The sequence below is a fragment of the Lynx canadensis genome, chromosome X (genome assembly GCF_007474595.2).
Source record: "Lynx canadensis isolate LIC74 chromosome X, mLynCan4.pri.v2, whole genome shotgun sequence".
Classification (NCBI taxonomy): domain Eukaryota; kingdom Metazoa; phylum Chordata; class Mammalia; order Carnivora; family Felidae; genus Lynx; species Lynx canadensis.
This window is the reverse complement of record NC_044321.2, coordinates 82,057,292-82,083,701: the sequence shown is the minus strand read 5'-3', so window position 1 is coordinate 82,083,701 and position 26,410 is coordinate 82,057,292. Positions and strand designations below refer to the sequence as shown.

Sequence of the window (26,410 nt, the reverse complement as noted above, 5' to 3'; positions counted from 1 at the left end):
TTGGGATTCTCTCTCTCTCTCTCTCTCTCTCTCTCTCTCTCTCTCTCTCTATTTTTCTGTCCCTCCCCCCCCCTCACAAAATAAATAAATAAACATTTAAAAAAATTTATGGAGGAAGGTGCCAAAGAAGGCAAAAATGCCTAGGGTCCACAAAAGTCCTAAAGTAGCCCTGACATGAGGGCGGATCATCTCACCTCTACCTCCTGTGTCTTCAAAGAACCAGTTCAGTCGGTTAAGCATCCAACTCTTGATTTCAGCTCAGGTCATGACCTCTAGGTTCATAAGTTCTAGCCTGCATTGGGCTCCATGCTGACAGCAGGTAGCCTGCTTGGGATTCTCTCTCTCTCTCTCTCTCTCTCTCTCTCTCTCTCTCTCTCTCTCTGCCCCTCCTCTGCACTATCTCTCTCTCTCTCTCTCTCTCTCTCTCTCTGTCTCTCACTCTCTCTCAAGATAAATAAACTTTAAAAAAAGGAACCAGCTCAGCAGCCAATGCATGTAGTACCCTGGTCCTGTTAGTGTCCCCTCAGTGTTGAACAGAAGTGAAGAGATGGGAAGGAGGAGGAGATCCCAGGTACTCCGATTTTTTTTAAGACTCTGCCCAATGTTCTCCTCCCCCCTCCTTCACTGCTGCCTTGGAACCTCACCATTATTTACTCTTTTGAAATAACATGGCAGTAATATGGTGAAAAGTACACAGAATTTGTAGTCAAGCTTTCTGGTATGACCATGTTTGGGTGCATTGCCTGGCTGCCCTAGGGCTCAGTTTTCTGTGTAAAAAATGGAGATGGTAAAAATGGTGGTTGTAAAGGTAAAAGTAGGATAAATTGTGTACAGTGCCAAGCAGAGGGCCCATTATTAAAAGTTATTCTTCGATATTAAGGACATTAACAGATCCTGCAGCACCTGCAAACACTGTTTGGAGGAAGAACCACGAGCCTTCAGTGGCCTGATCCTTTTTTATTTGGCACATTAGTAGAGAAAACCAGCTCAGAAAGATAATTGTATTAAAGGAAAGGGGTGGAGAAGTAGTGAGGAAGGTGGGAACTCTTCCGAGGCCTGCAATACTGGTCCTGGAATAAGGCACGCTCTCAGCGCCTTGCAGAGCGGGGTGCTATAAGAAGCAAAGCAAATGCGTGTACCAAGAACTGAAGGAAGGAGCCCGTGCAGCCTAGGCATTCTTGGATGCACTAAGCACTTGGCAGGTTTATACACTTGCACTCTGACGTGGGTTCATTACTAAATATCTAAAGTCCTTGGAGATTTTTCAAGAGGCAGGTTGGATTTCTTGCAATGTGCATCTGAGCACCCGGACTGCTCTGCAAACCTAACTACCGCTCCCTCCGGAATGCACGGTGGGATCTGATCGCAAAAACCCAGTGCAAGCAGCCTCCAAGCTAATCGTTTCGTCTTAATCACTAGCCAGATACGCAGGCTTTGGATGTGAATGGAACGGAACCAGACAGTCCTATCCATCATTCACCAAGTTCTAGGAGGGGTATGCCGCTCTCAGAGCCCAACGCAGGATAGACTAACAACTTCGCTTCAGTGTGCTTGGGCTGCTGAGGGCTCCGCGCTTTCCCCAACCACCCCTATCTCTCTGTCTTTTCCCCTGAGGAAGCAAGGCACACTGCGTCCTCTGCAGTCTGGGGAACATCGAAGGTTGAGCGGAGGAATATGTTACAAACATTTCGCCGCGAACTCCTAGACCGAGAGTGAAGTTTTGCCTCTCGCCACCAAAAACTGCGTTCTCGATACAGCACAGCCCCATCCTCCAATCAGATATTTCGTCCGAGTTGGGAGTAGTCAGTTAAACTGCAAGTTGGAGTCACGGCTCCCCACACAAGCATGCCCACTACCAGCATCACTCTGACAAACACTCGCCCTATTTTACTAACACGCCCTGGCAGCGAGCGCGCCCCCGTCAGGTCCCACTGACACCAACTAGAGGTAACGTGAACGCTAATAGAGGACCTCTAACTGACTCGAGCGTATACACTTTGAACCTGCTGGGGGCAACATACCCCCTATATAAGGCGCGCCAGCCTCAGACTCGGCTCCTGAAGGGGTCCGGGAGCCAGAAGTACACCCCACCGGGCAGTTGGTCCTAGCTCCTGACGCCACCCAGGGTTCGCCGCGGACCCCAGGAAAAAGTCTATGTATGCGCTGGGCTTCATAGACAGTACTTTGGACATGGAGCGTAATTTCGGGTGCAGCCACTACGACGTGGGCTTCCGCAGCCTGGGGGGCGGTAGGGAGGAGGAAGAACAGAATGGTCAGTGCCTAGACGGGGACAGGTGCTTTGGCAAACTCCAGGGGAGGAACTTTCCCTGGGAGGGGTGGGTGCGCTGGACGCTGCGAGGCTGTCGCCACTATCTTTCATCGTGACCCCACGGCCCCTCCAGCTCACGTACGGTGGGCCCGTACCCTACGGTCTCTCTTTTGCTTTCGTCCTTTCCCAGAGACGGAGCCTACCTTGGCCTCGTTGCTTTTAAGTGGAAGAGAGGAGAATACAGCGTCCGAACCTAAGTGCGGAGCGGCTGCAGTAAACTACGTTGGCATGAGAGAGCTGAACCCCTTCGACGACGAAAACCTGGAGGGCGGCTTTGGCGGCGGCTTGGCGCCCCCGCAGCAGCTGGAGGAGCCGCCCCCCCCGGCTGCGGTGGGGCCACTGATCGCTGAGAGGAAGCAGCGCCGCTACCGCACCGCGTTCACCCAGTTGCAGCTGCAGGAACTGGAGGACATTTTCCATCGCGTTCATTACCCCGACGTGTTCACGCGGTAAGTGGTTTGTTACGCTAGCGCGCAGTTCTCCAGGGGGCTCGGGCCCATCCCGGGGAGTGTTAGGCTCTTTCCCAGGACCCTATTCTTCCTCTCCCAAGCCAAAAGCCGCTTAGGGGGGTTGAGGACGCCAGGGTCCGTCCTTGATCTCAGGGGTTGGGTCAGTGCTTCCAGAGAGCTTGCTAGGGTGAAGCCAGTAAGAGAGGGTCGGATTGATCGTGCTTTTATTTAAAATTTGGATAATTTGTTCACGAGTCTTTTGCATTAATTTTTATATTTTAAATGTTGCATTAAAATATTTATCGTGATTGCTCAGTTTTTTTCAAGCACTTTAAGTTTTGCGCACCAGGCGAGCACCTCGCTCTCCTCACCCTAGTCTCGGTCCTGCCACGTGGAGCGCTGTGCTAAGGCTTCACAGTTACGAGCGTTTAAAAGTCAGCGAGGTTTTCCCTTCAACTTGCCTTCCGGGGAGCCCTTGTAGTGGGTCCCGATCCCGGTAGTGTATGAAGGGGCAGGCCTATTCGGGGCCGGCAGGAATGGGGGACCAGGATGAGTCGGTGTGCGGTTTAGGGGCCTTCTTTCTGGTTCTGCTGCATTCAGCCTTCTCCCGCCAAAGAGCACAGAAAGAATTTCCCTTGAGCTGATGGTTTGGAGTTGCTCCTTGAGAGTTCCCCTCTGCGTTTACAATAAACTGTGGAAATACTCTGGTTCAAAACTCCGCTTTAAAGGCTTTGGCGTTTTATGTATTTTCACGGAGGGAAAGATTCCTTTCCCAAGGAAAGATTTCCAGGATTATTCTCTGCTGTTCCACAAACAGAAAAATCGGTGGAGACATATTTAACTAACAGACACACTACCAGGGACTTTCATATATATTCCCTTTTTCTATCTTATTTAGTACAGGTAAGTTGTCCGTGGGAAAACTCCCTAAAGCAAGCCTCAAGCTGTGTTATGGAAAACTTCACTGGGAGGGGAGATAGAAATAATGTGTGTAATATATTTATTTTAAATACTGAACATTTGCAATTTTCCTCCCTCAGTGAAGAGATCGCAGGACGTCTGAATTTGACTGAAGCCAAAGTGCAGGTCAGTAAATCTTAAAAGAGCACATGGCAGGGCAGCCATTTAAAACATAGTTGAGATTTTGTCCTGAATATTCTGAAGTTGGTGTGTTAGTTGTCTTTCCATACTTAATACATAAGTTTTGAACATTGAGTGCCTTGGGGGTGGGAAATGGGATAAGCTTCTGGAAATTGCCCATCACCAGAGGAAATATGATTTCCTAAAGGAAAAAAATAGAGCTCACTTCTCCCCACACACACTTTTTTCCCAATAAAGTTCACCTCCTTTTACACTGGTATCTTTCAGGAAGAATGTTAGTCTTCCCTAAAGGAATATTTCTATGTATAATCATGTTGGGGCTTAATCCTACCTGGGAAGTATACAAATTAATGCACTGAAGAGCTAGATTATAAGAAGGTTCAACAGTACTAAATTATTTGAAATATTTAAAACCAGGCATAAGCTCTTGGCTAAATGAGTGAATTTATAAGTATTCAGACATTGGGGTGAAGGAGTAATTCACAGACAGAACACAGTGCATGAGTAGCATGTTTAGTTAAACTGAAACTGGAGTGGGAGGGTAGCTTAAAATTCCAAGTGCCTGGTCCTTCTGCCATTTTTAAGTGTTTTGTAAAGCAGCATAGAAAATGAAAGCCTTAAATTTTAATTTTTTTGGAAGACTTTGATATCAGCCCCAAAACATGGCTAAAATGTTGGGATTTTGTTAGTAATGGGGAAAGGTTTGCAAACTTTGGAAATTTGTCTTAAAGAATTGAACCAAAAAAGACAACAATTTTAATAAAGTCCCACTGACCTAAGAAGGGGTGAAAGTTTAGGGGAGTATTGTATACATTCAAATATATGCATTGCAGATGCCTCACAAATTCAACTATATGAAACTACCAAATGTGTAAATGAATATTCTCTTGAGGAACTTTTAACATCTAATAATTTTTCTTTCCTTTTGGTGACATTATTTTGAAAAGGTGGGGTTTTCTGGAATTTGATTTTCAGGGTGCTCTCACTTCAGACCAGATTCTTACATGTGTAAATTTAAATACTTTTCAGGAAATGATTATTAATTTGTTGGTCACAGGATCAAATGGTGACTGTTTGAGGTCATAGAAAATCATAGTTACATCAAAGAAGTATGTGCCCCCTCAAGGTAATCTCAGAGGAAAAGAAAAACAAAGTTTGCTAAGTAGCTTTTCCCCCTCCCTGGTTGCCTTCTTTTTGGATTTCTGAAGGGGAAATGAGCCAGAAAACCCAAAAAAGGAAAAACACTATGTTCTCATATATTTTCAAGCTCTGCAGCATGAATTTCCCCCAAGAAACTTAATAGATGCTTCCCCTCACCTTTTGCAAATATAGTAGACCTCTTTATGAAACCAGTATTGGGAATATGGATCTAATATTGGCCCATACCAAAATTTGCCAGATTTTGGTTACATTTAGGGAGATTTGACCACTGATATATTTGAATCCCTCCAAAATGAACTCTACTATACTGGCCTTCTTCAGACTATATATTCATGCAGCAAAAGGACCCCAAATCCTAAGATGGGAAAGAGAAAAGGTGACAGCAGACAGAGAGAAAAGGCCCTTTGTCTCAATTAAATAATATTGCAGTTTGGGAACTTCCGAAAGGATTAAATACAATAAAAACCCTATTAACTAGTATACCAAGAGAACAGTAAAGTCTAAGTGACAGCTTTTTTTGTCTGTTGGTTTGTTAATATTTGGCAAACACTCAGGGAGGAGCCTCTTTTGTGGCCCCTACCCCCACATTGCTGTTGAACATTTTCCTAAAATGCATAATTGGACCTTTCTGCCTTAGGAATGAGTGATGGGATTGGAGTCTCCTACTTAAGGAATGGAGCTGGCAGGGCCAAACGTGCCTCACCCCTCTGAGAAACAGCAGCTTCTGTCCAGGATCCTAAAACTATAGCTAGGGCTGAATGACCTAACTTTCTCCTGAGCCCAGGAAGGTCTGGAGGGTAAGGCAGATGGGAGCGTGCAAAGTTGACAGTAGTGACAATGGGGTGCCCAATCTCTTATCTGGGGAAAAGGATTTTGAGTTTAGTGAATTTGGATTCAATTAGGTTAAACTTTCCTTAACACTAAAAGCTAAACTACCAAGGCAGCGTCCGGGGCTTCAGCAACTCTCCTATCCCAGCAGTCCCTGAGACCCCATGATCAGGCCTCTTTTGACATACCACATGTTTAATTCTTAGGAGGTTTAGGAGAATGATCCCTTAAATATCACTACAGGAAACTTTTCTGGCTAAAACTGCAATGTCCTCCTAGTGGATTAGTTACTTTAGACTGCAGATGGGTTTTTTGAAAAGGGGGTCATTCCTGTCCATATAATTTTAATCAGGTCCTCCTTTATACCATGCTCAGCTTCCCCCATAACCAGGGTGACACTACCCCTGGTGAGGAGGGGGTGAAGCAACCAGACAGCTGACGGTCGAATGTCCCTTTACCCCATTGCCAGGCATGTGCATTAATGTTGGAGAACCAGTGCAATTTATCAGTTAGATCTGCATCCGAGACCTGGAGGGAAAACATGAAAGAATACTAAAAATTAGAAGAGAGACAAATCAATGTGCCCAAGTCTGGACTAGCCATGGGGTTAGCTGAGAGGAGGTATGCAGTTTACTTTCCCAAGATACTTTAGCAATAAGGAAATGGCTTCTCCCACTGCAGTTTACAAGTTCAGTGGCAGCATTGCATGTTGTCGTGTTTTCTATTATGACATTAACTGTTCAGTGTACTAAACCAATCCCTTTTTTTCCCTCTGATTGAAGGTTTGGTTTCAAAACAGAAGGGCCAAGTGGAGAAGACACCAGAGGGCAATGATGCTCAGAAATGTGGCCCCTGTTGCCTTGGGCCCTCCTGTGGGAGTAATCTTTGATGGGCCCTATCATGCAATCCCTGTTCTGGACCCGGCATGGAGATATGTTCCTCTAGTGCCTCGGGGCCTTATGCCTCCTGGGCCACCCCTACACCCTGGGCCTCCTGGGCCACCTCTGCCACCCGGGCCACCCATGATACCTATGCCACCCCCGCCACCTGTGCCTCCCTTTGCACTGGCCCCCATAGGGGTGGCATGGGCCCATGTCATCAATGGTTATTTCACAGGTCCCATTTTCTAAAGTATGGTCTTTGTGACAATTTTTCCAAAGTGTTTTTTTCTGCCAGATATAAATCATGCGTAGCGCAATATTGAGTAATTCTTCAAATACATGTTAAATGAATTGAATAACTGAACAAAGTTAGTGTCTGTTGTTCTTGTAGAGTACCTTTTCAATAAAGCATTTTCAATAAAGTTTCAAATAAGTAATATATTGGTTTTGAGTGCCAAATGAGATAAGTAGGGTATTCATGCAAATTATAAGGAAATGGCATTCAAACAGAATGTCAAATAGGTCTCCTTCATAACATAATAGCCCTGAGTTACCATCAATAGGCCATGCACATCACAATTTTCCAAGTGCCCATGCTGGTTTACACTGACCACATGTTCTCCTTCCACATCTGTCCCCTCCCCAACAATCCTCAGCCCCACTCTGCCCTGTTTGGAGCACATCCCTGTGCAAGATGAGAAGGGGTGCGTCTCTAGTGAGAGAACAGTGTGTTTCCAGGCAGGGCCATGTTCCATTCATGTCAGGGAATTCAACAGCCATGGACTCTAAGGGAATCTTCCTAAGAGGCTACTCAGGGCTGTAAGGGACTATGGCAGCCAAACTCCAAATTCTGTTCACTGCTCTCCATTTTGTGGAAGTCATAGGGAAATATGAATCATTCTGGTTCACAGACACAAGAAGGAGTTCGGCTAAGGTCAGAAAGGGGCTGTTCTCTGTTTTCTTATCCCCATCCCCAGCCTAAGAGAGCCTATTATAGTTTCCCCAGCTCAGAAGCAGTCACACCTTGAACTATATTTTGTCACCTTCAACATCCAAGAAATGGACCCCTGAACAATGCTCAAGAATTAGCACTCACTGAAAAGAAGCACACCTTTGCCTTGTTCATGCTTACTTCATGCAAAACTGCCAGGGGAGAAAATAAAAACCAAAATGGAAGGGAGGAGGAGGCTAGGCCCACTATTCCTAAAACATCACTTTCTTTTCAGTAGAACTTTTGCTTTTCATCAATCCCTATCAGTATATGGTCATTTTACGACCAGTCATGAAATGATTCTAGTGACTTCAGATAAGGGTATCACAGTGACACCAGAATTTCATGGGAGGTGGAGTGGGGAGAGAGGAGTTCCCAAAGACAGGTTTTGCAGCAGTTCCACATTCCTAGCTTGAAGTGAGGCTTTATTTTCATGTGAAAACATGATTTTTGCAGTGTTGTCCTGTCCAGTGTTCATTTCTTCCCTCCCTTCACACGTACAGATGGGAAAGGTCAGCAAAGCAGTTGTATCTAATATAGGACTTCAGCAGTGAGGAGGAGGTGATTAAGAAGGAAGAACATCCAGGAATGCATCTGCATGCTTTACCAGGTAATTTTGAAACACAACCATTCTTATCTACCATCATTGACCACTTTCCTTCCTGTTAAAACATCAGGTCCCTGAATGTTGTAAGTCTTGGAAATACAGGGTCTATACAAATAAAAGTTCAAGGACCCCACCCAGCCCTGCCATCCTAAGATTCAAAGTCAAACACTACCCAGAAAACAAATCCTGCAGTTAATTCTCATATGCAGTCTGACCCACACAAACATAGAATGTTGTTTTTTTTTTGTTTTTTTTTTTTGACTCAGGTTGCCTGAGAAGGTGAACATCCTTTCCCATAAGTAGGTGGGATATTCAAGAGTATATATACTATTTTTAAAATTATATCTACTTCTTTCAAATGCCAGATGGTTTAAGGAAGGGAGGTGGGATGTGAACAGAGGAAATAGACAAAACATTTCTGCAGATAATAGGTTCCCCTGGTCTAGGCTTTAAAAGGGAGAGGCCTTTTAAAATAATCCCACAAAAAACATTACTCTTTGAAAGTGCATTTCAAATATCCCTAAAGCATAGATAAATTAATTTATTCTAATATAAGGAAATTATTTTGGTAAAAAATTTTTAGAAAATGGCCATTAGCAAATAGGTTTATCTGAGATAGATGGTCTTTATAGATTGCAATTTGGGCTGAACTGTAAAAATCACAATTTCAGGAGGAGTACAAGAGGTTCAGCATTTTACGGTAATAATTATGGATATGCTTTTTCTAAAGTTGTTTCATATTGAAGACTACATGACAGGGAGCTTTCACAAGAGTAACTTTCATGGTCAAATAGAACAAGATATGAAGTATTTGGGGGTAAAATAAAGTCTTTTTTTTTTTAATTTGAGAGAGAGCCCACACATGAATGGAGGGGAGGGGCAGAGGGAGAGAGAGAATCCCAAACAGGCTCCATGCTTGAGGCAGAGCTGTATCTCACAACCCCAGGATCATAACGTGAGCTGAAATCAAGAGTTGATTGCTCAACCAACTGAGCCACCCAAGTTCCCTGGCAATAAAGCCTTTTTGACTAAAACTAAATTTATGTAACCTGGATCTTGTTTCAAACAAATATAGTCAGAACCTTAGAGATCTAACTGGGAGGTGCCTAAGAATCAAAATCCCAGCCATCACTGGTAAGACAAGTAGGGGAAAAAGGCAAGGAAGGAAAGGACTAGAAATAATTCTTTAGCTGAGCATACACGGATTCTCCCTTGAAATGGGTGTGAGAAGTGACTTTTTAAACAAAGAGAAGAACTACTATAGAAACATAAAAAAATAGGGGAGCCTGGGTGGCTCAGTCCGTTAAGCATCCGACTTTGGCTCAGGTCATGATCTCGCCATTTGTGAGTACGAGCCCTGAATCGGGCTCTGTGCTGACGAGCCTGGAGCCTGCTTCAGATTCCACCTCTCCTCCTCTCTGTGCCCCTCCCATGCTCATGCTCTGTCTCTCAATAATAAATAAACATTGTTAAAAAATTTTTTTTAAAAAGTAAAGAAATAAAGGAATAGAGTTTGATCAAAGTTGTTTTCAAAAGAATAATCATTTGCCTGAATTCAGATCATGGGGTTTTATACCTAAAATTGGACATGCTCTGAGAACATATGGATATACATGTTTTCCCACCCAGTTCGGTGCTGGTGTGACTCTAGGAATTGGTGAAAATATGAAAATAAAATAATGGTGTACAATAATAGAGTTATTCCCTGAATCTTTTGTTTGGTAAATTCAACTTTGTCTAATTTGAATCCCATAGCTCATAAACTGGGGTTCTCAGACCTTGAATGGACACCTGCTAGAGGCAGATGATATCATAAAACAACCCTTATCACACACTCTTCTTTCTAAGAATGCTGATCAAAATTATTCTTATTGGTAACTTTTCTGATGTTCCCTCCCACTTATTCAAGGTGATAGGATGTCCCAAAGAGAATGAACCTTTGCCTCAGACAGCTCCTTAGTTGTCTTAGCAGGCACTTTTTCATTTTCCTTCAAAGTATTTTCACACAAGATCACGTCAATTTGGCAAATGACACAGACATTCTTAATTCTTGCAGTAAAAGGATGGGACAGGGGACCAGTCCCATCACTTCATGCCACTTTTCCAAGCAAAGTGCCTTTCTTCTGAGGGACACTCAGCTTAAAGGAAGAGACCCTGGTACTCTACCAGAACTGGAGGAGGCTTTCACAGTAATCCAGCCCATCCCCTTTATCCTACAGATGAGGGAACACAGGCCCTCATAAGAGGTGGAATGGCCTGCCTGAGGTAGTGTGCACAGCTCATCCTGGAGAAGGCCAGGCTCTGTATGGCCATGCCCTCCCCTAGGCCTAGGATTTCCCAGCTAAGGGCTGCTCCTCAGTGCTGTTCACCTCCGTCTCCCCAGAACTCTTTCCTTCAAGGGGCTACAAACTCAAGGCCCCTCCCCAAGTCTTGACACTGGGCCATTTTACCTCTAGGAAAAGTAAGCAACTTCCCCTGAAGGCATGCAATATCCTGGTGTCCACTCTTGAACGCTGAACAGCAGGGGCTTGAGAGAGTGATGCAGTTTGTACCCTCCTCACAAAAGACCGAGTGTGCTTCCACTACAATAACCCTCATTTCCCCCAATCCCCTTGCAAAGCTGTGCCTGCCAACTGGCAGCATAACACATAAGAAACAGCCAGCTCTGGGCTTGTGTTGAATTAACTTTTTTTGTAAAGTAGGCTAATAGTCTAGAAACTGTCATTATGCAATTAGTATTCATTTTGAAATGTGGTTATTTATGCTTTGGCTTGATCAATGTCACACTCTCTCCTTCTCAGATGTCACCACAATGCTATGAGGCAGGGACACAAGGTGCAATGGTGTAAATTTAGTTTTCGAATGCACCCCAATGGTCTGTATGCCTCCCCATGCAAAGTGTAGATCTTAAGGAGACTGTCTGGATTCCCAACATTTACATGCAAATATTTTTAGACTCTAGGAATACAAAAGACTCCTTCTGAAAGCACACTCTGTTGTGTTTCACAAACAAGGGGACACAAGTGATGGAAGAGGCGGCATACAGGCATGGGCAGCATAATTGATACACCTGGATCCTTCTGAAGCACAGCTCCCAGACAAAAGTAGGGCCTCTGAGAACTACAGAGTTGGAGCACAGTTTTTCTATTTTTGGCCCAAGATTCTTGGTTTAGGGAAAAAAAAAAAAAACAAGAGGTGGGGTAGGGACCAAAGAATAGTCTCTGACCAGTTCTCCATGAACAAGGGAGACAAAAAGATGAAGCAAAAAATGTTGTAAAGTCAGGAGTGGAAAAGGAGGCTGTGGGTACCCAGGGGAGAAAGAGACTCATGTCCATGGCTGGGCCCCAAGATGTCGCTGTGGGGTAGGAAGCTAGGTAGTGAGTGGCAACTGGGTAGTGTCCCTGGGAGGTAGCCAGTGGCGCACAAGGTGGTGGCCCTGGCCAGCTGGGCTTTACAAAAAAGAAGAAAGGAAAACAGAACTCGGGTTAATATGCAAATAAATCCCCTTCCATAGTCCCCATCTCAAGGTAAAGCAATGGGACTGCTCTCTCTCTTTTCTTTTCATCTCTACTTCCCCTTAAATGATCACCTTAAGGGGTATCACCAGGACTGAAATATTCATGAGGCATGAGGGAATGTCAGGACAGAGACGGGGTTCTACTATGTGATTTCCTCTGACCCAGGTCCCCAGCCCCAACACCTCAAAAAACACTAAGGATTCTATTTCTTCATTTTAACCAGAAGGAATTTTCAAGGATGTCCAGGGAATTCCATGGGCTCACATACCATTTCAAAACCTCAACTCCAGCAGGGAGTCAGAAAGATACTGCAGTGTGCTAAACTGATTCCTCTATTTATTTAACACAGAGGTTTAGACTTCAGACATCCCATGGCCAAGTCTGTTCTTCCACAGATGAACATATTCTATAGCTTCATGACTCTGCTTAACACTCTGTTTTAGAGAGTGGTTAATCCATTCACTCCAAACAGAAAGTAAGGAGACTGGATACAAGATCCTAGGGGCGCCTGGGTGGCTCAGTCGGTTAAGCGTCTGACTTCAGCTCAGGTCACGATCTCACGGTCCGTGGGTTCGAGCCCCGCGTCGGGCTCTGGGCTGATGGCTCAGAGCCTGGAGCCTGCTTCCAATTCCGTGTCTCCCTCTCTCTCTGCCCCTCCCCCGTTCATGCTCTGTCTCTCTCTGTCTCAAAAATAAATAAACTTAAGAAAAAAAATTAAAAAAAAAAGATTCTAGTAAACATGTGGGATGAAGATGAGGAAGTCATCTTTACAAGTTATGAGGTCACTGCCCAAGAGTGACAAGCAAAGCCAAAGCCAGAAATCAAGGTCCCCTTACCTCACCCTACTCCTCCTTATCATCCCCTCCCCTGGGAACCATGAAAAAGCTTCAATCCACAGGCAAAATTCAAATGATATTTTTAATAACTATTAATAACTTCCCCACAACACTTCAGGGACTGCTGCATAAGTGTAGCTCGTCCTCCCACATAACTGATAAGTTTCATAATGTTATACACCCATATCTCAATTAAATAAAACGATGCCTGCAGGGAGTTTCAGTTTATCAGGATTGTATATTTATTGCAGGAAAAAGCAGGTTGCCAGGAAAGTCTTTTTTTCCTCTTTCCCTTCTTTTAAATGTTTAAAAAATGTTTATTTTTCAGAGAGACAGAGTGCAAGCAGGGGAAGGACAGAGAGAGAGGGAGACACAGAATCCGAAGTAGGATCCAGGCTCTGAGCTGTCAGCACAGAATCTGAGGCGTGGGTCAAACCCACGAACTGTGAGATCATGACCTGAGCCGAAGTCAGACACTTAACCGACTGAGGCACCCAGCAGCCCCTCCTCTTTCCCTTTTTTAAAGTCTTTTTTTTTTTTAGGGTTTTTTTTTCCTGTTGTTTTCATTGTATTGTACTTTGTATAACCATTTAAAGAAAGTCCCAGGGATCGGCACACACTCAGTATAATTGCCTACTCACAACCAAGTAAGGAATTTTGATCTCCGGAATGATAACTCTGAGACACTACAACCTCACACAGCAGAAACACAGAAACTGTCATGCTCATCTCTCTTTTTTTTAAGTTTATTTATTTACTTTGAGGGTGGGAGGGAGCACAAGCGGGGAAGGGGCAGAGAGAGAGAGGGAGAGAGAGAATCCCAAGCAGGCTTTGTGCTGTCAGTCCAACATAGGGCTCGATCCCAGGAGCCATGAGATCATAACCTGAAGCAAAATCAAGAGTCAGGTGTTTAACCGACTGAATCAACCAACTGCCCCATGCCATGCTCATTTCTGACCCTACACCTCTGCTTGTGCCACGCCTGTGTGCCCCTTCCTCATCTAGCTGGGTCATTCAGTGCTTGACCACTTCTCTGTTGCCTTTTACTCCTCCTTTCTTCATTCCCCTCTTTCTCAATCCTGCCTACCTAGCTATTACATCCTCTCCCTGAATCTCTATAGGCCTGAGGCATGGATCACTCATTTGACCAGAGCCTTCATAACTTATGGCATTCCGCTGAAACTTAACCATTGGTGGATGAAATTCTTGATTCCTTTACCTGAACACTAGTGCCTGAAGCTTCCAGCTGGGTCTCCTCTATTTTCTGGATGCCTCATTGCACCCACTCTAGTGTTTTACATTTAAACAATAATAAACGGTGATAATGGTAACAGCTAAAATTTTCTGAGGGTTTACAATGTGCCAAATACTGTGTTGAGCAATATGCATGAATGACAACTATTGCATTCTGCAGATGAGGAAACTAAGACACAAAGAGTTTAAATAACCTACCCCAAACCAAGAGACAGACTCTTAACTCTAGAGAACAAACTGTTGGTTACCAGAGGGCAAGTGGGTGGGGGAATGGGTGAAAAAGGTGATGGGGATTAAGGAGTGCACTTATGATGATCACTGGGTGATGTATGGAAGGGTTGAATCACTATATTGTACAACTGAAACTGACATTACACTGTATGTTTACTAACTGGAATTTAAAAAAAAAAACTTAAAAAATTTTTAAATAAATAACCTGCCCAAAATGACACAGCTGAAAAGTGACTATGATAGACTTCAAACCAAAAGTCTTTTGTCATTTTGATGTATACGTAATCATTGAATTGAACATTGAATTCATTGAATTCCTGTTCAAATTTGAGAGGAAAATAGACTAATGGTTTCACATTTTGTTCAACAGAAATACACAAAAAATATGAATCTCCTATTAAATTTCAATTCATCAGTAAGTTCCATTAAGAAGAATAACCCCATGGGTCACCTGGGTGGCTCAAGTGGTTAAGTGTCTGACTTCGGCTCAGGTCATGATCTCACAGTTTATGGGGTTTGTGGGTTTGAGGCCCACCTCCAGCTCTGAGCTGACAGCCTGCTTTGGATTCTGTGTTTCCCTCTCTCTCTGCCCCTCCCCCTCTTGCACTCTCTCTCTTTCTCTCTCTCTGTCTCTCAAAATAAACATTAAAAATTTTTTAAAAAGAAGAAGAAGAATCCCATTTCTTGAGCATTCTGATGCTTTAAGGATTTACTTCAATATATCATCATGCAATATTTCTGGACAAATATTAACCAGACAAATTTATTAAGTATCAACCTGTTTTTTTTAATTTGCTCTCCAACTCATCATTTAAATGGGTTCCCTTTTCTCTGTTTTAAGCTCTCCTTTTTAAAAGAGAAAGGGGGGCGCCTGGGTGGCTCAGTTGGTTAAGTGTCCAACTTTGGCTCAGGTCATGATTTCACAGTTTGTGAGTTCAAGCCCTGCATCGGGCTCACAGTGGCCTTTCGGAGCCTCCTTTGGGTTCTCTCTCTCTCTTTCTCTCTCAAAATGAATAAACTTCAAAAAAAAAGAGAAAGGGAATTTCCCTTTCTCTGGGTGAATGATAAGCAGTCTGTGAACACACAATATCATTGGAATCTGGAAGTGTCATACTTTAAATAAGCAAGGCAAGATCAGAGCATGAATGTGGCTAACTCCTCCTTTCAATCCAATGTTTTCAAATTGTGCTTATTTTAGTGTGTTTTTAAAAGTTTATTAGTGTAGTTTATCTGACAATAGTTATAAAAGTAGTCCATGCATCACATATACTACATAGTCAAATTGTTTTCAAAGGGTTCCAAGACCAATCAATAGGAAAAGGGCAGTCTTTTCAACAAATGGTGCTGGTTAAACTGTATATCCACATGCAAAAGAATGAAAGGTACCGTCACCTTACACAATATGCAAAAATATGTCAGAATGGATAAAAAACCTAAATAACCTCTTCCCTTAGGGCCCTGGTATGCAGCAGAGCACTCACAGAAATGCTTTATCCAGGTCATTCACTGGCTCTTCTCTCTCTCTCTCTCTCTTTCTCTCTTGCACACATGTGCACATTAGATCTTTAGATTGAAAATATCCTGAAATGGTCACATCAGTCCATTTCATTGGATGCTTCTTTTGGACATTAGAATGTCCCCACCAGAATGCAAACTGGTGCAGCCACTCTGCAAAACAGTATGGAGGTTCCTCAAAAAGTTAAAAACAGAACTACCTTAGGATCCAGCAATTGCACTACTAGGTATTTATCCAAAAGATAAAAAAAAAAAAAACTATTGGAAGGGGCACATGCACCCCAATGTTTACGGTTGGCAATGTTACTATAAACAATAGCCAAATTATGAATTGTATAAATGCCCATTGATGAATGAACAAGGAAATGTGTATCTATACAATGGAATATTACCCAGCCATCAAGAAGAGTGAAATCTTGCCATTTGTAACAACATGGATGGAACTAGAACGTATTATGCTAAGCGACATAAGTCAGAGAAAGACAAATACCATATGATTTCACTCATATGTTGAATTTAACAAACAAAACAGATGAGCATAGGGGAAGGGAATGAAAAATAAAATAAGATAAAAACAGAGAAGGAAGTAAACCATAAGGGACTCTTAATGATAAAGAATGAATTGAGGGGTCTTGGAGGGGAGGGGAGTGGGAAGATGCACTAAATAGCTTATTGTGCATTAAGGAGGGCACTTGTGATGAGCATTGGGTGTTGTATGTAAGTGATGAATCACTAAATTCTACTCCTGGGACCAATACCACAGTATATGTTAACTAACTTGAATTTAAATAAAATCTTGGAAGAAAAAAAAGAACATCTCCACCATCTGTTGAGTCGCTCCCAGTGAGGTCAATTGTCCACTTATGGCAGAATTTTTCCAATGTGGAATTAAAATTGGCTGAGGGGTTAGGAAAATATTTGATTAATCTAGCGGCCTAATAGTTTCATGAAACTCCTTCCTATAAAAAGCAAGAGCAATTCATCATCAGAGAAGAAAGCCTGGTGATCCAGGTGTTACACCAACAAAGCCGGTGCCCCAGGAAGGTGTCAGGACCCAACTCTGTATTGACTAAGAAATATTCAGGAAGAAATTAATTTTTTTAAATCTTTTCAAAAACAAATTAGTGATTAAAAAATCATTTTAGTCTTTTCAATCTCTTAAGCAATTAATGCCATAACTGGCAAGGACCTACAAATTCAAATGGACACAAACTATAAAAAAGGTCCCCACCCCAGCCGCTCCAACCCCCTCCTCTTCCAGTCCCACCCCCCACCTTTCCAGAACCCTGACTCCTGTTCTGCTCTGCCTGCCGGCTTTGGCCACTAGAGGGTTTCTGCTTGCAAAAAGTGGATAGTGAATGTAGTATGAATGCCCCCGTAGCCCATGACACAGGATTTAACTCCGTCATAAAAAGGATCAGTGTAGTGACGTGAAACTGAAAATTATTCCTTCCTCTGGGTTGGGCTGAGCTGAGCTATCACAGGAGCTGCCCTTCGCAAGCGCAAAGCCACTGACCGCCCGAGCACCTATTTGCCTGCGCGTCCCTTCGTCTCCTAACTTCCCATTGAGAAGCACAGGCTGCTCCCTGGGAACCGGGTAAGAGCAGCATCGGCCAAGGCCACTCTAGGGCGGAGGGCGAGCGGGGGGGGGGGGGGGAAGGGGGGGCGGTAAGGGGGTGTTGTCTCAGAGATTAAAGCGTTTACCCACCAACCTTGGGTCACACAGACCATTTTTGCAAAGTTGGCTTCTATAGAGAATCAATACAAAAATGTGCAGTCTGGTTTCGCAAAAGTCAAACAGTAGGTGTCCCCACTGCAAACGTTCCTACTGAAAGTTTCCCCCCAGTTCCCATCCCAAATCTCATAATCTGACAAAATTTACCTCTTAATCTCACCGTATGACCAACTGTTTCTACATGGAGGATAGCCAATAGTGTGCTCCATTTTTTACTTAACAGTATTTCATAAATATTTTCCACATTTTATCATAGTCTTCACATTGATCATTTTCATGTTTGCATTCATATACTATCATTCATTTATGTTTTTTTTTCTGATGATGATCAATCAGTAGCTACTTGTTGAATTACTAAACATCTTTGTGGGCAGAGACAGATATATATATATATATATATATATATATATATATATATAAATATAATCTTTTTTTCCTTGAAATTTTTTTCTCAGGCCAAAGTTCTGGGGTCGGGAATACAATAGTCAGAGGGTAAGGATTTCTTCATTGCTCTAGCTACATATTGCTATGGAAGGCAGTGTACACAGGCTTTTAGTTAAGAACACAGGGTTTGGACTTCAACAAAACGTTGTTAGGCTGGTTCTGCCTATACTAGCTATGTGGGGATAGACTAGTTACTCCACCTCCCTAAATCACAGTTGCCTCAGTTATGAGATGTGGAAAATAATATTACTTCTGCACAGCAATATTACGGGGAAGATGGGCACAATAAATGTTGCCTACTGTGTTACTATGATCACCAGTGCCAACACATGTATTTACCCACAGCCTCACGAATATTGGGATTTTATCTTTCAAAACAATGTTTTGGTGGATTAAATGGGTATAAAATGGTACTTTGTTGTATTTATACTTCCTTGTCGCATAATGAGGTTTACATTTTTTACAAGTGTTGACTTATTCTGTGTGCCTTTTGTTCTGCAAATTGTTTTCTTCCCCATAGTCAGGATTCTGTTTTATCAAATAGTTGTGCTCATGAAGGATAGTCTATTCTATTCTTTAGATATGATTTTACCTGATTTTACCTCAGTTAAAATCCCAGATGAGATCATTTGTGCCAGATAGTGGAAGATGCATAATTCTAAATTAGCTTTTCCCATCACTATCCAGTTGTTTCAAAGCACTTATTAAATATACAATATTTTGCTCATTGTTTTATGGTGCATATTTGACATCTGTTCATGTTATGTATGCTAAAAGCTATTTCCAATTTCTCTCCTCTGTTCCACTGATAAATATTTCACTTATGAGCCAACATCACAGTCTTAAAGATTACTGCTTTATAGCTTGTTCTAATGTGTGATGAGATGAATCTTCATTTCTTACTCTTTAGACTAGTCTTTTTGTTTTCTTGCATATTTTTCCTTTTTTTAGAGAGAGAGTGAGTGTGCATGTGAGAGCAAGGGAGAGGGACAGTGGGAGGGAGAGAAAGAATCTTAAGCAGGCTTCAAGTTCAGCACAGAGTCTAACATGGGGCTCGAACTCACAAACCGCGAGATCATGACCTGAGCCCAAATCAAGAGTCGGATGCTCAACTGACTGAGCCACCCAGGCACCCCCATATTTTTCCTTTTTAACTGAAATTGTGTTAAATTTAGAAAATCATTGGGAGCAAATTGTCATATTTACAAATATGCTGTCTTTCCATTTAAGAACAGATCCATAGTGGGCCATTTTATAAATAACACCTGAATCTTAAATATTTTGTCAGTATTGCTGAAAACTCACACCTGCCCCTAATGTATTCTGTTTTTTTTTAATTCATTTATTTACTTATTTTGAGAGAGACAGAGAGAGAGCAAGAGAGAGACAGAGAATCCCAAGCAAGCTCTGCACTGCCAGTGCAGAACCCTACGTGGGGCTCAAACCCACAAACCGTGAGATTATGACCTGAGCTGACACCAAGAATCTGGTGCTTAACCTACTAAGCCACTCAGGCACCCCTAATCTATTTTGTCTTCAATAACAGAGGCCAATTCTTTCTGTGACATTTGGTAGCTGTGGTAAGCAGAGTAATAACCTCCTCCCAAGGATGTCCATGCCTTATTCCCCAGAATAGTGAATATGTTATGTTACATGGCAATGGAGAATTAAGGTAGAAGATATAATTAAGGTTGTTAATCAGCTGACTTTAAAATAGGAAGATTATTGGGGTGCCTGGGTGGCTCAGTCGGTTAAGCAGCTGACTTCAGCTCAGGTCATGACCTCATGGTTGGTGAATTCGAGCTCCACATGGGGCTCTGTGCTGGCAGCTTGGAGCCTGGAGCCTGCTTTGGATTCTGTGTCTCCCTCTCTCTGCCCCTCCCTTAATCATGCTCTGTCTCTCTCTCAGAAATAAAAAATAAATAAACATTAAAAAAATTTAAAATAAAATAAAATAGGAAGATGATCTGGTTTATCCGGGTGGGCCCAATGTAAGTACAGGGATCCTTAAAAGTAAAAGAAGAACACAGAAGAGTAGGTCAGAGCTATGAGATGTGAAAAGGACTCAAATGACCATCACTGGCTTTGAAGATGGAAGAAAGGGGTCATGAATCAAAGAATGTAAGCTGGAAACAACAAGGAAGCATATAAGTTCCCAGAGCCTCCACAAGGGAACACACAGCTCTGTTGACACCTTGACTTGAGCCTAGGGAGACTCATACTGGACTTCTAACGTACAGAGCTATAAGATAATAAAGATGTGTTCTAAGCCAGTTTGTGATAATACATTACAGCAGCCATAGGAATCTAAAACATTAGCCAAGTGAAAGCTGTGCAAGGGAGTCCCCTTACACTGATCCTGGTGCTCTCTGCCCTTAACCTTCTTTTCCTGAGGCCAGCAAACATTTGCAGGCCTAGCCTTGGCCCCTGCCTTTTCTGTGTCCCAGAACATTGGAGACATCTTTCTAGAAATGGGTTGTTTTTGCTTGGTACATTCTGTACCACTTTGTTTATTCCTGCTTGCCCACTTTTTGTGCTTCTGCCTTCATCCTTAAAACACTGGGGAACCTGTAGGTACTCAGAGATGAGGGAAAGGGGACAGGGGAGCTTGAAATCACACTCCCATTATAGCCTTGCTTCAGGTCTATCAGATCTGTAAAATTTTCACACCATCCCAAGACTTTCTCAAACATGCACTGCTCCCTTAAATTCCAGAAAATATTTTTCTGGCCGCACTAGGCACTAGTTTTTGAGCATATGATAGGTTACCTCTTAGGATGAAAAGCCAAGAGTCCATCCAGCTTGTGGCAGACTGAATTTGGAATTTCCACATCAAACCTATTGTGTCTCTGACAATTAAAATCTTTAGTATGAGAATGCACTTTCATTTTGAAGTATAAAATATAATTTAATTGTATTTCACATATAAAAAATGTATGAAAACATGAATCATGAACCACATATTGCTGGGATTACATAAAATTGGACTAGCCTAAGGGGCTGGTCAGAGAAGGAATAAAATTTCCTTTTTTCCTGGGCACATTGGTCGAGATAGTACTATAAACCACCCCCTCTTGGTAGCTTTCATTTATTGAGCCTTTACTCCGTGCAAAGTGATGTGCTAAATAATTTAAATGGATGATTTTGTTTCATCATCACATTAACCTTAAGAGTTAGGTACTATTATCCTTACTTGAAGATGAGGAAGTTGTTACCCACAGTCACAAAGTGAATAAAAGCTAGGATTCAGAGTCACGTTTGTCCAACTCCAAAGCCCTTGCCATGTCAAGTTTAATACAGTGGTAAAGCACTGGGATGCTAGGGTTAGAGTGATCTGGCTTCCAATTCGAGTTCTGCCAATTGTTTGTTCTAAGTGTTTGTTCCTGGGAAAGTTACTTAATGTCTATGTATTTAGCATCTTTCTCTATAAGACTGAAAGAATAGAGAACTGATAAGAAGGATAAATAATACTAATATAACTTAGGTACCTCGCACAACTCCTAGCCACAGAGTAAGCACTCAGAAAATCTTCACTGCTATTACTCCATACTGTCTTCTATCATCACAATATAACCTGTCATGTCACCTTTCCTATATGGCACAACTCCCACCTGGGAGTCAGGTGGTCTGAGTTCTTGTCACAGCTCTTTTACTATGTCTGTAATTGAACAAGCTACTTAACCTTCTGTATCTGTCTCATACAAAATTATGACCGCAGAACCCATATAAAGAGATAAATGTGTTATGAAGTCATAAGGAATCATTCCATCTATTACTTTCTAGAGATCAGAATATAATATTCATATTTCTATTCCCATCACCCTTTCCTAGACCAAGGCTTCCCATTCTTATTTCTTCCCCAAAGAAAGAGAAAGGAAATCAGATGAGGTGAATAACATGGAAAATAATTAAAAAGTTAACAGAGTGGGGGTGCCTGGGTGGTGCAGTAGGTTAAGCGTCCAACTTCGGCTCAGGCCATGAGCTCATGGTTTTGTGAGTTTGAGCTCTGCATCGGGTTCTCTGCTGTCAGCACAGAGCCTGCTTTGATACTCTCAAACATGTGCTGCTCCCTTAAAGTCCAGAAAATATTTCCTGGCCTCACTAGGCACTTGTTTTTGACTATATGATAAGTTAGCTCTTAGGATGAAAAGCCAAGAGTCCCCCTCTTTCTCTGCCCCTTCCCACCCCCACACATGTGTGCGCGCTCTCGCACTCTCTCTCTCTCAAATAAATAAACGGTTTTTAAAAGTTAGCACAGTGGATATTTGATTATAATAAAGAATTGATAATATTTTGGCTGTGATAATGAAACTATGGTTCTGTTTATAAAAAAAGTCTGTCTTTTAGAGATACATATTGAGATATTTAGTGATAAAATGGTATGATGTCTGATATGATGTCTGGATTTGCTTCAAAATAATCCAGTGGGGGATCGGAGTATCGGATAATGGGTGAGGGTATTGATGTAATAATATTGGCTATGAATGACAGTTATTCAAACTGGGTGATGAGTGCTTGGGGTTCCTCATATGATTCTCTCTGCTTTTGTATATGTTTGATATTTCCTATAATAAAACTTTAAAAAAATATCAAGGGTTGCAAACTCAAATGCCTACTGAGCCAGGCAGGTAAAATTTAGGGAAGCAAACCAGATGGGGACTGTGAAGAACCAAGGAAGAATAAGTCTCATCCAGAGGGGATGGCCACACTTAGCTCCAGCTGACTGTTGCTTGATGGAAATGTGGGGTTGGGCTGCCAGATTCTCCAGTTTTTCAAGAGAATCCAAAACTAAAAAAAAAAAAAAAAGTATATGAAATCTTCCAATCCTTAAATGTTAGAAACTAATTCAAATATATTTTATCAACACTGTGGTGGCCAACTAAAACAAGTCTGAGAACCAGATTCAGCCTACAACTGCCAATTTGTAACCTTTGCCTAGAAGGCTAATTTTAGGCAATTTTCACAACTCAGAAGCACTAGAAAGTGATGGAAAGCCAGAATCGATAAAATTAGAATGCCATAACTCTGCCCTGATCTGCCTCATTGTAGATACTGCTCCTATATATGCCTTGTTTTCCACCCTGCGGCCCCCACCTGAGTTTCTCTAACTTTATCTTTTACTCTTATTGCATAGTTATGATCTCAAATTGGTGATCACTGAGGACTAAGACATCATGAAGTTCCAAGACAAGAAGCTTTGCAATAACAAATGAAGCTTTAGGCTCCATCTGGCCAGACCCTTCTTTCTGACACATTTTGCTCCTCTTCTCAATGATAAGCAGGTAACTTGGAAGAGTCTTAAGAAACATTGTGCTCAAAGGGGCAAGGAATTAGTCTGGGAAGGGCTGGGCATCCTAGTGAAGGAGCAGGTCTTGTCTATCCTTTAAATCCAAGATAGTCACTTCTGACTGACAGCCCACGGGGCAGGCAGTTACTGTGCATTTCCTAGTCATGGGGTGGAAGGAAAAGGTGGGTCTGTTTTGAGACTTCCACTCTCCATCATTCACTTCTTCTTCTATGACTACAAGCTTATGAGATGCCTGATGGGGTGATAAATGTATAGTTTTTTTGTTTCGTTTTGTTTTGTTTTTGTTTTTGTTTTTGTTTTTGTTTTTGTTTTCTGAGAGTTCCGGGCAGGCTTCCTTGAGAACTAATGTTTTAAGCTGAGGTGAGAAGGATGAGCAGGAGTTGACCAGATGAAGAAAAGATGGAAAAGCATTTCAGGCAGGGAGGACTGTGTGGGCAAAAGCCCCAAGGTAGGAAAGCACTTAGCATTTTTGAAGCATTGACATAAGGCCAGTGAAGCTGCAGAAAGGAGGAAAGTTGCTGGAGATATGGATAAGGTATTAGGCAAAAGCCAGATCATGTAGAGCCTCGTCAAGCCCCAAATGGAGAGCCCAGTGTTGCATGACACCGTGACGGACACCATGGAGTCTACAGAGACAATGCAGACTTAGTCCTTGCCCTGCAGTAGCAGACAATAGCCAGTAAGATATTAGGCAAGTGCCACCAGGGTTGCTAAAGGATGTTGTTGGAAGGTCCTGGGGAGGAAGTGATTATTTTGAATGGAAAGATTGGGGGATGCTTCAGAGAAGAGGGGACAATTACTTGAACCTTGAAGGATAAATGGGATTTCAACTGACAAAGATGGTGGGCAGAGAATTTCTAGCAGTGGGAGCAGCTTGAAAAAAAAAGAGGCAAGTCAGTTCAAATTATGTGTGGGAATAAAGGGGAGCAAAGTTGGGGTTGGGAACAGTATTTGAGAAATAACACTATTATACAAAACAACTTTGGGGAGGCCTTGAGTGCCTAGCTAAGACGTGTTGTCTTCATTCTGTTGGTAATGGAGAGTTATTGAAGGCTTTTGAGTAGAAGAGACCCATGTTTTTGGAAACTCTCTCTGGCAACAGTATGGTCAGGGACGGAGGCCACACCCTCAGGGCTTTTCTAGCAATATAACAGTGCCTAGACTCGTTGGCTAGCAATAAGGAATAGAACTTACCCAAAAGAGGTCTAGATCTAATAGCACCTTGGGGGAAAAGGATGCTTTTTGTGACTGCTTACGATGGTCCAATTTGGGGAATTGGAGGGTGGTGGTTTCCAAATAATGAAATACAGGATGCCTGGGTGGCTCCGTCGGTTGAGCTTCTGACTTTGGCTCGGGTCAGGATCTTGCAGTTCATGAGTTCGAGCCCCGCGTTGGGCTCTGTGCTGACAGCTCAGAGCCTGGAGCCTGCTTCAGATTCTCTCTCTGTCTCTCTCTCTCCTCCTCCCCTACTTGTGCTCTGTCTCTCAAAAATAAATAAATATCCAAATAATGAAATACAATGGCAGAACACAGTCTGTTCTGTACAAGTGACAGTACTGGGGAGGGGGAGGGAGGACAGCAAGACTGGAGAGAGAATGAGAATATTATTTTACCCCATGTCACAAAAAAGAATAATCTGCCTGACTTTTCATGTGGACATCTGCCCTGGCTGGGAGATTCGATTAGATAATCTCAGGGGGGCTTCTCCAAATTCTAGGATTCTTGGAATGTAAAGTGGGCAATGAGTACAATGATATCAGAGTATAGCAAGTGCTGAGAAAAATACTGGGGAACTGAAGCCAGGCTCTTCCAACAATTGAGCTGAACCAACACAGTCATTCTGGAGGAGGGAAGGGAGCTGATATTGAGGAAACCAACTCCCAAAGGAACCAAAGATAGGAGCATCCTACCCAGCATACCTGAGAGGAACCAACAAGTTCACATGTGGCCAGCAGGCCTAGAGGGCTCCTCCCACCAGACCCATGACTCTGTTCTCCCAGCTCTCCAGACCAGTCAGGCACAATAGAACCACTGGCTCTCTTTCCTTTCAAAGATGGCATCTTGTAGTACAGAACTTGACTGTCTCCAAGTTTTAGCCTAAACGTATTAAGCTCACCTAAGGGTTGGGAGTCTAGGTTTGAAAAACCCTTACAATTTGCTGTTTCTTGAGAGACAATAACATTTCCTACATTGGAGTAATTGTTGACTCCTATGGTAAGACAATGTCTGGGATAAAAGGTTGGGCATTCCTCCAGGGCCCTGCCCAACCACCTTCAATGTAAGAAGCTGGGAGAGGAAATTGACCTGAAAGGTAGTATAGTCTCACCAGAGCCCAGTGAACATGCAGTACAATATCCCCAGATTCCTGTTAGCCCTAAGCTTCAGGAAGGTCACTTATGGTCTTCTTTTTTGGCAATTTGTTGTTGGTACTGGAAGATAATCAGCCAACATGTACCCACTTAGTGTCAGATTATTATTTTCATTCATGTTTATGTTGCAGCCTTAACACATGAAATCCACCTGTTGATTTGTAATTGACAAGTCCATCTGTAGATGGCTGGCTTGGTTCTGCCCAAACGAAGATGGAAAAACACCTAGGGCCCCCAAATCTATTAGAGCTAGTAGTTCTAATGTAAGATATGAAGAATAAACACACTTCAGTTTAAACAGGAACTAATTCTACTTTTCTCTGTCTAGCAAGGTGATCAAAGCAAGTTTAAAAGCTTAAATGCCTCAGAAGTATACTGTAAGTATAATGGGCTCATTATTTTTTTTATCCTGCTTATCAAAAATCAGAAATGACTTTATGTTTCCATTACTAATAGGACTCTTTCTGAGTATATTAACATTTAAGTTGGTTTTGAATGGTCCTAAAGCATTCTACATCTTGGGCTGATATGCATATGTACACAACATATACATATAAACATGACATTTTATATTAAATGCACATGCTTGAACACACATCTACATGCAATCATATACATAGGTATACATGCACACACAACCTACACAAACATATAGGCAGATAGATAGATCTAAATGTAGGTATTTACACACATATAAACATACAGATTTATATACACACATATACACACAGACATATGCACCTAAAACCAATACCGTGGTGAATGCTGATTGTATAGGAAAAATTAGCAAATGCATTTATTATCTTGTTTATGTTGACAAACCTTTCCCCTGTGATTAAAAATTTGTTACATG

At 42.4% G+C, this 26,410-nt stretch overlaps 1 protein-coding gene across 1 annotated transcript; it reads left to right on the top strand.

The window, feature by feature from the left end:
- Window positions 1-2,154: 2,154 nt before the first annotated feature.
- ESX1 (ESX homeobox 1) lies at window positions 2,155-6,998 on the top strand. Its single transcript, XM_030304830.1, has 4 exons — window positions 2,155-2,272; window positions 2,460-2,778; window positions 3,819-3,864; window positions 6,651-6,998. The coding sequence occupies exons 1-4, from the start codon at window positions 2,155-2,157 to the stop codon at window positions 6,996-6,998; spliced, it is 831 nt and encodes a 276-aa protein (XP_030160690.1).
- The last annotated feature ends 19,412 nt before the right edge of the window (window positions 6,999-26,410 follow it).

Excerpts from the sequence above, each read along its gene's own strand:
- ESX1 (XM_030304830.1), top strand. The coding sequence starts at position 2,155 with ATGTATGCGCTGGGCTTCATAGACAGTACTTTGGACATGGAGCGTAAT. Across the intron at positions 2,273-2,459 it reads GGAGGAGGAAGAACAGAATG|AGACGGAGCCTACCTTGGCC; the intron begins GTCAGTGCCTAG and ends GTCCTTTCCCAG. Across the intron at positions 3,865-6,650 it reads TGACTGAAGCCAAAGTGCAG|GTTTGGTTTCAAAACAGAAG; the intron begins GTCAGTAAATCT and ends CTCTGATTGAAG.